At 38.0% G+C, this 15466-nt stretch overlaps 1 protein-coding gene across 1 annotated transcript; it reads right to left on the bottom strand.

Moving 5' to 3' along the window:
- Positions 1-1396: 1396 nt before the first annotated feature.
- Positions 1397-11310, bottom strand: pprc1 (PPARG related coactivator 1). Its single transcript, XM_084391317.1, has 14 exons — positions 11142-11310; positions 9286-9423; positions 9034-9186; positions 8850-8915; positions 6915-8715; positions 6793-6846; positions 5607-5667; positions 5251-5318; positions 3949-4603; positions 3639-3854; positions 2425-2500; positions 2213-2334; positions 1983-2134; positions 1397-1710 (listed from the first exon to the last, which is right to left on the bottom strand). Exons 1-14 carry the CDS (start codon positions 11220-11222, stop codon positions 1610-1612), a joined length of 3744 nt encoding a protein of 1247 aa, XP_084247443.1. The 5' UTR covers positions 11223-11310; the 3' UTR covers positions 1397-1609.
- Positions 11311-15466: the final 4156 nt, after the last annotated feature.

Here is a 15466-nt window from a genome sequence, read left to right as displayed (position 1 = left end):
GGTGGTCTATATTTAATTGTCACGTTCAGCGGCCAATGGGTTATTGCATAGGAAATGTCACCCCTCTGTATGTCGTGAATGGTTCGGTCCACTGTTTTAGCGCTGGTTTCAACCATAAACTGTAAATAGGTTTCAACACAGCGGTAATGTGGAAGACATAAATGAATCATCTCTCAGGCCGGGCTTATATGAGACGTATGTCATGTGATGTCAATTTCACACTAGTTGCAGTAAAATCCACATTATATTTGAAAATACATTTCACTTGTATTACCTAATCCTCCACTTAAAGGGATAGTTCACCCAAAAAATGTAATTCTGTCATTTACTCACCCTAAAGCTGTTCCAAACCTGTACAAGTTTCTTTGTTCTACTGAACACAAAAGAGGATGTTTTGAATATGGGTATCCAAACAGTTGTGGGGCACCACTGACTTGCATAGTATGGGGAAAAATACTATGGAAGTGCCCCACAACTGATTGGTCACAAATATTCTTCAAAATAAATTCCTTTGTGTTCAGCAGAACAAAGACATTCAGGGTTTCTGCAGGTACATTTACAACTTTTTAAGAACAAGTAAAGAAAAATTTAAGGAGTAAATCGAAGAGAACACAATACATCAGTAAATGTCTAGGGAGAAACGAGTTCTATTAGCAACACTCCAGTTTGAAAATACAACTTCCATCAGATATCCATTACTTTTTAATTCATTTTACATAAAATATGAATTCTTGTTTTCTGTGAAACTGATGAAGTGAGTTTATGATTAAAACAAATCTGCCAATGGGCTCAGAAGTTTTGTAATTTGTTGATATTTGTTAATGTTTTAAGAATAAGCTCATGATAATTTTTATTTTCATCTCAATAAATGTATCTTCATTTTAATGTTTAGATATTTGTATTGGAAAACATGACAAATTACAGAGGAAGATATTAACTTTTTTGTTTGCAACATTTAATGCCATGACTTTCTGATTAAATCCCTGATTTAATGACCTTTTTAAGGCCTTAATTTGAGTAAGGGCAAATTAAGACCTGCAGTCATGTACTCAAGTTTCTGTACAATCAAGACGACCCCCAAAACACCATTTATTTCAAATCAATTGTTGCTCATTTGGACAACACATTAACACAAATGTTTTGATAATCTACTGCAAAAGTCTCCTCAAAAAAGAATGAAACAGATTTTGAATCACAAAAGAGACAACAAAAATACATTTATATATTTTAGGTTTATTTAGATTGAAATAAATTCAGCATTATAAACCCATTATCCCCAACATAATGTTTCCATTCAATTCATTTTAAAATGTACCCAACATTCAGCGTCAGATTAAACATTTAAATAAATGTAATTCTTTTAAAAAAATTCTTTTTTTTTTTTTTCATTCCAGAGTTTTATTATATTTCATGATCTTTTTTTGCACTTTTGATTTTTCTTACAAATCTTCACTTCAATAGAAGGTGTAAACTTGCAGAAACAAAAAACACAAAGAGAAAAACAAAACAAACAAAAAACAAAAACAGTAATTGAGAGCCAACACTGGAAGTGTGGGGCAGCATTTCGCTCCGAGGTAATAGGTCTTCTCATCGGTGGCTTGAATATTCGTTACCTTTTCAGGTTCCTCTGAGCTTGCTTGAGTAAAGTGTCAAAGTCTAGTGCATCAAATTTGCCCTTTGTAGGCTTTGGATTGTACTCCCGGTTTGAATCTGAAAGTGATCAAAAAGAAACTGTCACATCTGGAGGCTTTAATAGGGAATGTTTTCAATGACTAAATTAATGATGCACCGAAATCTTCAGTTTCGGCCAAAATAGATTTGTATGGCTGGAACAGTGACGTTTAATTAGCGTTTCTCCAAAGACTCGGTTTGACTGCATCAACGTTAAATGAAAGCTTTAATTTTGTTTTCGGTAATAAATACATTCTCTGGTGCATCACTACTTTAAATGGAAGGAGAACAGCTAACGATGCGAAGCTCACCAAGATCAGCATAACTGGTTTTGCAAAACTGCCTCCTGCCTCCAAAGCAAAGGTCAAATGGAAGCTCATTCTGCTCCCTCAGCTTGCTTCCATTCTCAATAGCATTAAACGCATCCTTTTTGCTGTAGTATGTAACAAAGCCGTAGTTGTCTCTGAAATAACAGGAGTGTTAGCGATCCTCTAGTTCATGTTAAACAATACATCAAATAAATACAACAGAGAAGCCATACCCATTTTCTCTAAAGTGCACAGTACACTCCTCAATCTTTCCGAAGTATGAGAAGCGTTCTTTCAGCTCCTTACGAGTCATGCTTCCTCGAATTCGTCCAACATAAACTACTCTCCGCTCCTCCTAAAAAACATTGCAATTGAAATGTCAGAAATCAATCACCAAGGTGCCTTTGGGAACAAATAAAGATATTTCCTTGACTGAAGTACTCACAATGGCTTTCTCTTTGCGCATCTTTGTATCTTCACTGCAGTTTTGTGAAAGGTGGTAATCGGGCCTCTGATTAGGGCTGTCAAAAGTTAAAACATATCAGGGTTAATATAGTTAACTTGTACTAACACAAACCATTAAAAAAAAACCTTTACTTGAAACAATAAACTGAAATAATATATAGTCAGCATGAAATCAATTCTTATTTTTTTATGTAATAATGCAATATTAATTATAAATGATTTATCTGTGCACATATTTTTTTAAAGTTCATGTGCCTTCATAATCTTTAATCAAAGCAACTTCCTATCCATCTTGCAGTGACATCTCTGCATTGTTTTGGCAATGGGTGTTTTTGTTTTCGACACGCGTAAACCAATCACAACAGACTGAGCCATCTGGCCAATCAGAGCAGAGTAGCTCGCGGAAAGGAGGGATTTAGAGATTGATTCATCTAACGAGTCATTTTAGAATCATTGGAAATGTGATGTGCAAATATGTATTATGAGAAAATGAAACTTTTTGACCAATGTTTTTGGACCTTTGATGCATGTAAACCTGTCGTAGGAGACTCTAAAACAACATTAGGAAACTTTAAAATAGCATAATAGGGGCACTTTAAGATGCATTTTGCTCGATCGGATCACAAGTAAACGAGGGATTCCCATTTACACCTGATGTTTTAATCCGTCTCTTTTGTCCACTTTTGGGCTCTGTGGGTGGGTAGATGTATGGGCGTGAAATGAGATGACAAAAAAGGAAATAAAACATACAGAGCCAGCAGCTTTCATTTCTTCTCTGATTGCTGCAAGACCACGCCGAACGCTGTGAGTGTGTTAGATATCAGGAATGGTGAGAAAATTGTGCTTTGTCAATTTTTCATCTTCAAACCAAACTTGGGTCTTCAGCCGACAAAGTTTAAAATCCCGTCTGACTACCGCTTACCATAATGATTACGCGTCAGGTCAGAAGGTGGAGAGAAGGCAGTCTTTTGCGGTTATTAGAACACATGAGCGGCTACACTACAAAAGCAATCTGGTCAAATGCGTTTTCAACTACCCCTGGAAGTGGTCAAACGTGGACAAGTGCAAAATGTTTTAGACCCTGTTTACACGCGTTTAGCGCCATCCACTTGTAATCAGATTGACGACAATAGTTCTTAATACGAGGAGTAAACACACAGATGACAGCACATTTGCTAACATGCCAGTTCTCACCTTCGATGAGTTTTCCAACGCAGATGTCCATGAGAATCAGAGGAGCGGGACCTGGATCTAGAGCGGCTGTGACTCCAAGATCCAGAGCGTGAGCTTGAATAGGAATATCGACGCCGACGGGGTGGGGAAAATGACCTGGAGCTGGATCGGGAACGAGACCGAGACCGAGACAGAGATGAAGAACTGGATCTGCTGCTGGAGTGACGAGACCTGTATCTGTAAATGTAAAAAAAAAGGATACTGTGCTCTCAACATTACTTTTTAATTATCATACATGTGTATAATAACCATAGACAATGTCAAAGCGGACCTTTTCCTGGGTGGTGAACGTGATCTGGAAGAGGATTCAGAACTGGATTCTGAGCTACTAGAGGACTGGGCTCTGTATCTTCGCTTTGCGCGGCCTCTGTCCTGCTGGTACTGTCTGGAGGAACACTCAGAGTAGTCCAGAGGTTTTTGCTGGTTGCCTTTTGCTTCATCCAGTAAAGAGCTTTCAGTGTCAGGCCTGTTTGGAGAGGCATCTGGAGTCACCAAGGTAGAGCTGTTTAATGTGCACCTTGTATCTGCAGAAGGTTGATTGAAGCTGAGGTTTCCTTCTGTAACTGGAGTTGATGAAGCCTTGGAGACACTGTTCTGCGTCGGCTTAATGGAGGACAGCTCGACAGTCTTGATTACAATGCTAGGCTGTTGTTTGACATTCCATCGACTGCCAACTTCATTTTGGTTGGCTTCTTTTGGAGGGAGGCAATAGTCATGGTCAAGGGAGAAAGGTTGAGTCTGCCCAGTGGTAGTAGGGGTCGGAGGCTTGCTGCGCAGCTTATTTGAAGGGAGTGGTTTTGCTTCTATCTGAATGGCCTTGCTAGGAGTTGGCTTAAGGACCTCTGACTTCTTGGTTTTCCCCAGTAAAGAAACCGGTGCAATGGGTTTCCACATCTGGTGTGGGGGAGTGGCAGGTGGTGTAAGGCCTATGGGATGATTCAGATAAAAATAGTTGACTTTTAATCATTTTATTACTTTATTATGTGCATATTCTATAGGAATGCGTTTGCATTATATAACAAAACAGATCAAATCATACGCGATTTATTTAAATTGAGCTATTTTATAAGTACACTACCATTTAAAAGTTTGGGGTCAGCATTATTATTATTTTTTTTAATTAACATTTATTCACCAAGGATGCATCCAAATGGAAAATCCATGACAGTAAAGACATTATAATGTTACAAAATATTTCACATTCAAATAAATGCTGTTGTTTCACTTTCCACTAAAACATTAGGCAGCACAAATGTTTTCAACATTGATAATAATAATAATAATAAGAAACATTTCTGAGCAGCTAATCAGCATATTATAATGCTTTCTGAAGGATCACACGACACTGAAGACTGGAGTAATGATGCTGGAAATTCTGCTTTGACAGGAATAAAAAACAATTTTAAAATAACAAAATAAAGAACCGTTATTTTAAATTGTAATTATATTACACAATATTACAGTTTTTACTGCATTTTGCTTTGGTGATCAGAGACTTCTTACCAAACCCAAACTTTTGAATAGTGTATATAAAATATATTACACACTAAATTATTATTTTTATTTGTTTTACCTGCTGTGCTTCCCAGGTCATGGTTGCGGGGTTTCTCCAGGGCCTTAGTCTCCACCTGCTGCTCATAACTGAATTAAGAAAATAAAATGAATAAATATAATTTGCAATGGCAACATTTCAAAAGCTTTGAATTGCTGATGTTGTTAAAACATCACTCAGACTGACACAAGCTATGCTCATGTTTGTCTCTAATGGCCACCTTCACATTCTGAAGTCATGTTGAGAGACTTCATTTGTTTCGGTAGGTCTTGGTGAAATGTGGCTTATGGCCACACACACACACAAACACTGAGTTTGGTGCAAGAGCAGCACAAGGGCTGTAGGGTAACTCCATCACTCTGCCTCATGATACTCACCTGGAGTTTCCTACAGCGGCTGCTCTACCACAGACCTCCGGTACCCTTGGCTCTTCTTTTGCTGGAAAGAAAAAAGGAGGGTTGTGAATGACCAAATACAGGAGGTGAAAGTGGGACAGACCCTTAAAATAACTGCAACAATCAAACTGTTCAGCATTTAGCAGAACACGGCTACAACAAAAAGCATGTATTGTGATACACTACAAAACGTCCCCACTCAACAGCTGAGAAACAGCAGACTAAAGATAAATGCTTGTTTAATGGGTACACAGTCAGTATTCAGCCCCTGCATGTCCTCAGACAAAGACAGCCAACTGGTTTTAAAATGGTTTTGTTAACAGGGCAGAATTCCAGCAGTTCAATGAACATTAGCACATTGCAGCTGTTTTCATTAAAGCCACGCCCTCTCTTAAAGTTACAGACCCTACCCTTAAGGTGTGGTCACATTAGTGTAATTTCAGCACATTTTCGTGGGCACAAATGTTAATTGTCTATTATTAATAACGTTGTGGTGTATAAAGCAGAGCTCACACAGCAGTCACTTTCAAGCAAAAACTTTCACCAACAGTTTCACCACAGTGAACTCACAAACTAGAAAAATGAGCTAAGTTTCCTATTTTCCACAGCGACCAATTCCTATTGGAATGACTGGATTTTGCCCATGAAATTGCCAAGCAATGGTAAATCTGACCGCACCTTTAGGAATACCACACCCTCTTTTTCTTTCTTTTTTTTTTAAGCTTGACTGGTTCTATATGACTGGTTAATGTTTTATAATTTTACAACAACTACGCCATTTTGGTTAAACAGAATTCCACTAGGAAAAGGGAACAAACCTTAAGGCCATTTTACCTCATTTGAACTGAATGCCATTAATACATCAAGATAAGATGAACACGGTTGTGTGACAACAGTCTTATCTAACCCCACTGGGTCATGTTAAACTGTGAACTCTGTACTTGCAATCTGTGCTTGACCAGGCAAAATGGACACAAATTCCTTTGTCCCAGGAATGCCAACTTTCTCCAAGCTCCAAACTTTAGTGTGGCCTGGTTGCTTACAAACTAATGGTCTGTATTTTAAAGATGGCAGTATGGGTGTATGTGTTCACTAAGGAGGCGCACTGGTTTCCAAAGAAATTGGTGAACAAATACTTTAAGAAAAAGAGCTCAGACACATCACTTACTCTGAGACTCCTCAAACTGCTCCAGGAGGCTTGTAAGATCAGCAGCTTCAATCCCTGAAAGAAAAAGTTCTTTATAATCCAAATCAACTTATACTTTTAATTACATACGGAAAAATGCTCACCAATTTCATTTGTGAATGACTCAATCAGCTCAACTGTGGTGTTCTTTGGTTTGGTGATCTCCGAAGAAACCATCCTCATCTGCTCTGCCAGTTCAACAACTCTAGCCTGAACTTGAGCTGAGAAAAACGGCTGAACAGCTATCGGTGCAACATGAGGCAGTAACCGTGAGGTCAGCTTTTTAGAATTAGTTGGCAGGGTGTTTTTGGCTTGATCAGACACGGGGGCCAAAACAACCTGCTCGGTCTCTCTCTTTGCAGGCACAGCAGCACTAGGTTTAAGAGGAATAGAGTTTGAGCACTGAACTGGTGTAGTGATCATCTGAGGCCTTGAGGGATCTTTAGATGGCACACCTTCACACACATGAGCAGCATTGGGGTTACTATGTAAACATTCCTTATAACTAGGTGCATTGAGACCGTGAGAGTCTCCAGATTTAGTGGACACTGGTGGTGAAACCATACTTTCAGGAGGCACCTCAGCCACACGTATGATCGGGGTAGAGGTCTCGGTATGACTAGTGTTTTGTGGCACGCTGATGGGAGTAGGTAGTTTCTGGGGTGATGAGTGGACTGAATGGGGTAAACTTTCAGATGATGTACCTGAAGGTGGAGGGGTTGATGCTTTAGAAGTAGCAGGTTTCTTAGAGGAACCCATTAGTGAAGCTGGAGGGATGAGTAATGCTTCAGGTGTTGGGGGAGCAGCAGGGCCTCTCGGGTGCCATGCAGGCATGATTTCAGGTGCAAGGTCTTTTTTAACAGGAGTATGCGAGGTTTTACGTGGGTCTCTGGGGTTTGGGTCTGGCAGGCAAGGTATTGGGGGAAGTTCCTTGGGCGCTTCAGGCAACTTAGGCCATTTAGTGCTGTAATCCTCCGTTTTGTCCACAGGGTCTGGTTTCTTCTGCTGGCGGAGGAGACGGTACTGCTGTAAACTGAGAGGTTTGGGCTTGGATTCATTACGCTGACAAACAGCATGCTGCTCACTAACAGGCTCTTGTTTTGAGGGTGGTTCTTCCTCTAAAGACTTTTTAAGAGCTTTGTTCTCTGGCTGTGAGTCAGTAATGTTTGCTTCAACTTGAGGGGTCATGATGTGCTCCTTCTCAACCCGTGGCTCAGGGGTCATGAACTGTGTCGGACAAACAATTTTGGGTCTCTCAGGCTCTGCCGATAAATGAACAGGTGAAAAAGTCACCTTTTTCTTCTTTTGTTCTTTCTGCCGTTTCTTCTGGGGCTCCTCTTTAACTCTTGAGCTTCTTAAAATCCTCTGTTCAACCAGATCAGCTTTAACAGGTTTACATTTCTTTTTCCCTTTACATAACTTGCCAACCTTTTTCTCCTCTTCCACAAGAGATACTTCAGAAGGTGGTGGGAATTTTTCAGTACTATCCTCGGGCTTTGGTTCTGGCTTGTTTATGCTTTTCTCCGGGACTCTTTGCTCTCCTTCTGCAGAGTCTGTGTGAGAAAAAGGGATGCCGAGATCTGGGATTGCCAGGATGGGCTCTCCATGCTCTCCTTGATCAACCACTTCTAGCACAAGGCCCCCCTCAGGCAGGAGATGCTCTTGTCCCTCTTCTCCTTCTACACATAATGTCATGCAGTAAGGATGCATGTGTTTTACTAAATCGCTTAGAGTGACAGGCATGCTCTCTCCATCCTGTTCTAAGGACACTGGAAGGCACCAATCAAATTCCTCCAGTGATGACAAATCAATATTAGCTATTGGGTTTGAAAAACTAGCATCCCCATCTTCCTCCTCTTCTCCTTCACTGTTCTGCTTGGATACTCTCTGCATTCGTGGGAGACTCTAAAACAAAACATCATGTCACAGTTATACATAAAAAAAAAAAAGAAAAAAAAAAAAAAGCAAATCTATTAAACTATATGTATTTAGTTGTTTTTCAAAAATGGACAAGGAATAAAGATTCAGAACTTAAATACCTTTCCAGGAAATTGTCTTGCATGAATCAATGCCTCTGGAGGAGACCGTGAAAACCACTTTCTCAGCTAGAGTGGATAAAGGAAAATAAGTATCTGAAAATGCATCAAGCTGTTCAAAAAAACAAAAAACTTTCTATTGCATTCCTGACATGCTTGGACAGGTGAAGACCAACTGGAGACTCACCGGTGAGTGTTCCTGGCCCTTCTGTCCTGAGAACAGGTCTGAATCCGGCAGAGTGTCAAAAGGGGACAAGTTCTCATCATCAACATTGTCAAGTATTTCAGTGAGAGCTGTGAGCAGTGTTGCTTCACTTTCCTCATCAATATTACATTTAACCTGAAACAAAGGAAGCATTTTATGAACACCATTGCTGACTGACATGACATTTGAAATTCCAAATCATGCAATGAACAGTTTTATAAAGGCATTATTTACTTCTCCAGTGGGGTTGTCCTCAAAAATGGACAGAATAGAAGGATCCAAGCAGCCATGTAAAACCTCCAGAGCATCTCCGTTGTTAAGGCTGGGATACTCTAGACCGCTTCCAGTGAAGCTTCCCTGAAGGATCTCTGCCTGCAATATTCCATAAAAAAATAAATGTCCATTTTTATTTCATGGAGACTTTAATGTTTGGTCTTGCTTGACCCATCACCAGACCACTCCATAGAAAAATATCAACTGAAACTCAAGACTTCAAACAGTCATTCACATCTGGCTGATGCTACACAAAATTATTAACATTAGTATTAATAATATCATTATGTTTTTAAACAATACTTTCAGAATTATATATGCTTCTAAAACCAGAAATCACTGCATGGTGAAATATGCATTAGCTGAGTTTGTAAACAAGTTCATGTTCCCATTTTTAACAACTGCAAACAATGTGCTGCCTTTAAGGCGTGTAATCGCTGGCCTGTTCTGCAGCAGCTGATGTTATGGTCAGCTTTGGTGTTAATACAGCTCATAGAATCATTTATTCACATGACTTCAAGTGAAACATTGTTAATAATCAACTCTCTTTGTATGAATCGTTTTAATAATGCTCATGAATTTGAAAGCAAAACACTAAAACTCAAAGAATAGACAAGCTATTTAAATCTGAGCAAATGTAAATAGGCATTTCAAAATATGGTAAATATAATGTGGTAAATAATAAAATGCAAGCACGTTCAATTTATAAATGCGTTCATTTGTAGCTACAACCACGTGTTGCGCACACACGTCATCCTGCCGCAGTGCATTACTGGGCAAACCCAACACCGGCACAGTTCAAAACACGCCGTGCGCTACCAGGCATGCTGCATGGCCACTGTCATTTTCTTAAAATATATCTATATTGCATCTTTAGGCCAGCTTGATAACAAATCGTTCTCGCTTTAAAACCTAAACGGGCTGAATTAAAGAGTGCTGTCAGTAAATACACATGGCCCAACATGACTGTCCCACTCATACCAGCACCACGTGCTGGACAGCTAGTCAACGCAAACCTCATTGAACAACATGGGGCTAACTTTTTAATTCACAGTCACGAGACCATGCCATATAAGAAATGAATAGGTGATAAATCCAAACACTCGGAGTAGAATACATAAAAAGTGTCCGTGGCCTGATAATCACAGTTTCAGTGTTAAATGTTTAAGTTAAATGCACGATCATGCATAAACACTGTTAGATTCATTCTCAGCCACGTGGGTGAGAGTTACTTGAAAATGTAACAAACAATAAAAAAAAGCCATATTTGATCAACAATGGCATGTGTACTAAGAACTTACTAATAAATAATTTCAGAATACATTTACATTAAATTGGAATTCTCCTTCAGAAGTGACACATTCAAACAGCTAACAATTCCTGGTTGCACATTATCGATAACATTAAAGCCACAAACCAATGCATTTATTGTTTAGGAAAAGCAAAACTGTCCTATTTTGTTATTTTCAAAAACGATAATTTGTTGTTTAATCACTGTGCTAGAGTAATAAAAGTTTTTATGAATGCAAATAGATGGCAACATCATCTAACACGACCAAACTTTTGCATCAATCCCTTGACAATTAGTTCAGTGTAAACACGTACGAAATCTAGCAACACCTGGAGAGTGCTAAATCTGTTTGTTTTTCTGTTTTTTTCCCATATGTGAAAAAAAAAATGCTGGTGCATCAGCATCCACGTGTCACAAAGTCCTGCACATAATCGCGTATTTACCTCGAATATTTGGCACAGTGATAAATGTCATCAATTTCATTCTGGCACAACATCATATAAGTATCAATATGTGCAGTTCTCACCTCGTCAAGATTCACCGGGGAGAACATTTGAGTATTACAGGCTTTTAACATCTCCTCGCCTGTTCCCCACCGCGCCGCCATCTTACAACTCAACTGTGTGTGTGGAAAAACGTGAATCAACTGCAGGCGAGGCAGCAGCCGGTTACAAACCACGTGCTGTTTGCGTTCCCGGCAACTGAACGGGTTTAGTCCCGCCCCAATTATGCGTAATCGAACGTCAGCTAACTCACAAACTCTTTTCTGTTCAGTAGTAAGTGGCAACCTTTTTTCTTTCTTGCTTGATATTTATTACCTTATGTAATGTTATGGTTTATTATTATATAAACGTTTGTTCAGTATAATGAAAATTGAGAAGTGTGTTGTGAATTCGTGTATTTGATTTTAAAGTGTTATTTTATTTGGAACACAATGTTTAGTCACAATATGGGAACTTTGTAATCCATAACATCGATTTCATATTTCTCTGAACTTAGAAAAAAAGTTTTGAAACTTCAATATTTTTTTCGGGGACTTGATACCGTGAACCATTGTCAAATGATGCAAGTCAGTTTTACAATAGCCCAGATTTGTTATTGCCCAGTTTTGTTATTGCTCAGTTTTGCTTGTGAGGGCTAAAAAGACATAAAATACATTGACATCTTTGCTAAATGTTTAAAGATTCAGCTGGCATACTTTGACTAATCAAAATTATTCGCATGTGTCCATTTCACAAACACTATAAACTATTGAAGCATATAGACTTTTATTTAAAATAACATAAACACTGCTTTAGAAGGCAAACTTCTTTTAAAAAACAACTAAATTATAATTCATAATATTATTTTTATAGATAGATAACATATTTGTTGTTTTTAAGGAAGTATGTCTTATAATGCATTGTGTGCTGCTAACTATTCTGCAAAAAAATCAGTCAATGTGAAGATAGTCCTCTCTTTGCAGTGACACATCTTGGCCAGCAGATGTCCTCCGTGTTCTTTCTTGTGAGTTATACTCATAGACAGTATGGCTATACTATACGCTATACAACGATTTTAACACTTGTGTAGCTGTTTAAACATGGCACGTGCTTGTTACCATGAATTGTACAATAAATTCCTGTTTCTCTTACTGAAGGATGATTAAACGCTCTCTTTCTGCTTAAACTAGCATTTCCTGTCCATTTCTTGTAGAACTGCTGTTGTGGGCTCCACACTTTATGCTGTTAGCCACTAAATGGTGCCATTACATCTTGGTTTGGCTTTGTTGTCCACTGCTTTCCTTCCCCTTCAGTAAACTCTTAATTGAACAAAATGTATTTTGTCCATGTCACCAGTTTTTATGCTCTTTGCAGAGTTGTTGTGTACAGTTTAAACTTAAACTAACGTGTGATTTGTAAAACTTATTGTAAGTCAACCAGTCTAAAATACTTAAAGCACTATCAGTTTCAGTTAACATATTACAGTTGGTCCATGGTATAGGTGCAACCTTTAGAATTTTATTGCCTTTACAACCTTTTTTTATTGACCAACAACCCACTCCATGGTAAAATAAAACAGCTTTTATTAGATGGCTTTTTACTTGTAGTCTTTGTTGTCTCTTCTTTTCCAAAATAGATATGAGTACCTGGTCACTAGGAAAATGTGCATTATGTGATAATGCACTTTTTATTCGTTTGGTGTGCCGTGAATTTTGTTCCTCAGACATTTACTGGGAAGCACCAATGCTAGCAAAGTGCTTCAAGAGAATGTGTGCATGAGCTTTGAAGACGTCACTGCATCATCTTGAGGGTTTTGTTTGCGTAAGCAGTGTTTGTGGGTTGCTTTCATAAAAAAAAAAAGTCTCTCATAAGTCATAGCTATACAGTCTCTCATAGTACAGCTGTCTGTCCCAAAGTGGGTGGACGAGAGTAATTACAATGAAATCCTGCTCCACCTCTCTTTAAAGCTGTGCTGTCCTGTTCTCTTCAGCCTATTCCTCGCAGCTACCTGACTGTACTTGAAAATCATTCATCCACTACCACTGTTGCCATGGCAACTAGAGGGGAAATCCATTTCATCAACCTCTTCGTCACACTACATCCTTCCGTTCCCCCTCTCTCTCTCTCTTTCTCTCATTCCCTCCAACCATCGTTTTCTTTATCTCTCTATGCTATCTCATGATATTCTTCTTTCTTCCTGTTTCAGTCAGAGAATAGACAGGCAGCAGAGGTCTATGCAACTCCCTCAATAAACAGAACCATGCTGTGGCATCAAGATGTTATAATACCTTGTTTTAGAGATTATGCACTTGGTTGAATCATGCTGTGTCATCTGTTGTGTTGACTGCAGTGTGACACTTTTGCACTATGTACTAGTTATCATGACATATCTACTACCCTTTGCACATTAGAATATTTGGTTATGTAACACTTATGCCCTCTCTGTAGTTGAGGTAAATTTCTTTCAAGCTTTTTTCTACATTTTTTTAGATTTACATTTTGTAAATATATCTTATATTGTTTTAACAGACTAAGAGCACAATGTAGGGGTTTGTAGAAAGCATATTTCACTATTAAAGATGCCAAAATGTGACAAATGAACTTGAAACGTGAACTACCATTCAAAAGTTTGGGGTCTGTAAGATTGTTTTTAAAGGAATTAATACTTGTATGCAGCAAGGATGTATTAAATTTATTAAAGTGACAGCAAAGACTTTTATAATGCCTTTACTGACATATATTATCAAATAATCCTGAAAAAAGTATCATGGGTTCCACCAAAATATGAAACAGCACAACTGTTTTCAACTTAATCAATAAGAAATGTTTCTTGAGCAGCAAATCAGCATATTAGAATGGTTTCTGAAGGATCATGTGACACTGAGGACCAGAGTAATAATGCTGGAATATCAGCTTAAGCAGTTATTTTAAATAGCATAAATATGTTTCACAATATAATATATTTTTGATCAAATAAATGCAGATTTGGTGAGCATAAGAGACTTCTTAAAAAAAAAAAAAAAACTATTAAAAATCTTACCTACCACAAACTTTTGAATAGTGCTGTATCTTTTATTCCATGTGTTTAAAGTATGATATTGATCTCCAGTGTAAAAGTTTGTCATTTTAGTTCAGTTCATGAAGCCAGCCAATCACCGACCTGAATGCAAAGCCATAGCGGCAGCTATTTCTATTTGTCCACTATCCGTTAGAACAAACAAAACATCAGTATAAATGATTGATTAACATCTTTGTGCAGGGAGTTTGTGTTGAGATCAGGGTGATTGTGCCTTCACTGACATCCTCATGGTAATCCCATGGGGCAGTGGGGCAGGCAAGCAGCTACTGGAGACACCAGATGGCTTCAAATTAGAATTGAAATCATGCACACACACACATACGCATATTCTCTCTCAGCCTCAATTGCATCTTTAAACTCTAAATAATAATTTGTTATTTCACTGAACGCAGTCTTTTGTGGTGATGTTGATGTATGGGAATATTAATGAAATTAGCCTATGTTTTAGTGAGTAATCCGAAAAGTTAACTCCGTGAGATAATTCCATTAGTTCACATAATGAATCTCTGTAATCAGATCACAGATAAATTAATTCTATTAATTCCTCTAAAGCTGTTCAGCCCAACCAACGCTCTACCCCTCTCACAATGGCTCATCCCAAATCACTCCACTTTTACTTAATTCGTTTTTAAATTATTATACTGATCCATCTACTGAGAATTCATCTTTTTATTTGTCTTAAAAGCATGAATCTAAATACTGAACATGTATCATCATTAAGCAGCACAACTCTTTTCAACATTGATAATAATTAGAAATATTTATTGAGCAGCAAATCATCACATTAGAATGATTTTCGAAGGATCATGTTACACTGAAGACTGGAGTAATGATGCTGAAAATTCAGCTTTGCCATCACAGGAAGAAATTACATTTAAAATATATTAACATTGAAAATGATTGAAAAGTTGAAAATGGATTGTCAATTTAAAAGTGATTATAAATTGGTAAAATATTACAAAATATTTTACTGTATTTTGATCAAATAAATGCAGCCTTGGTGAGCATAAGATAGGCTACTTCTTTCAAAAACATTGAAAAATACAGATTTCAAACCATTGAATTTTGAGTCCAAAACATTGTGAGATATAGACCCACTGCAATATATAAATTTACGAGAAATAAATAAAACAGTCACACTTTGACATAAAGTTGCAACTAAATTTTTGTTCTGTAATTGCTAAAATGCGCTCCCATAGAAAAGACCAGCTTAGACCACCATGCTGGTTTATCCTGGAAAATACTGATTTGATGCTATTCTAGCTGGAGGACACCAGTGAATAGTATGTT

Source organism: Rutilus rutilus (assembly GCF_951802725.1).
Source record: "Rutilus rutilus genome assembly, chromosome: 20".
NCBI lineage: Eukaryota > Metazoa > Chordata > Actinopteri > Cypriniformes > Leuciscidae > Rutilus > Rutilus rutilus.
This window is presented reverse-complemented; position numbering and strand designations above follow the sequence as displayed.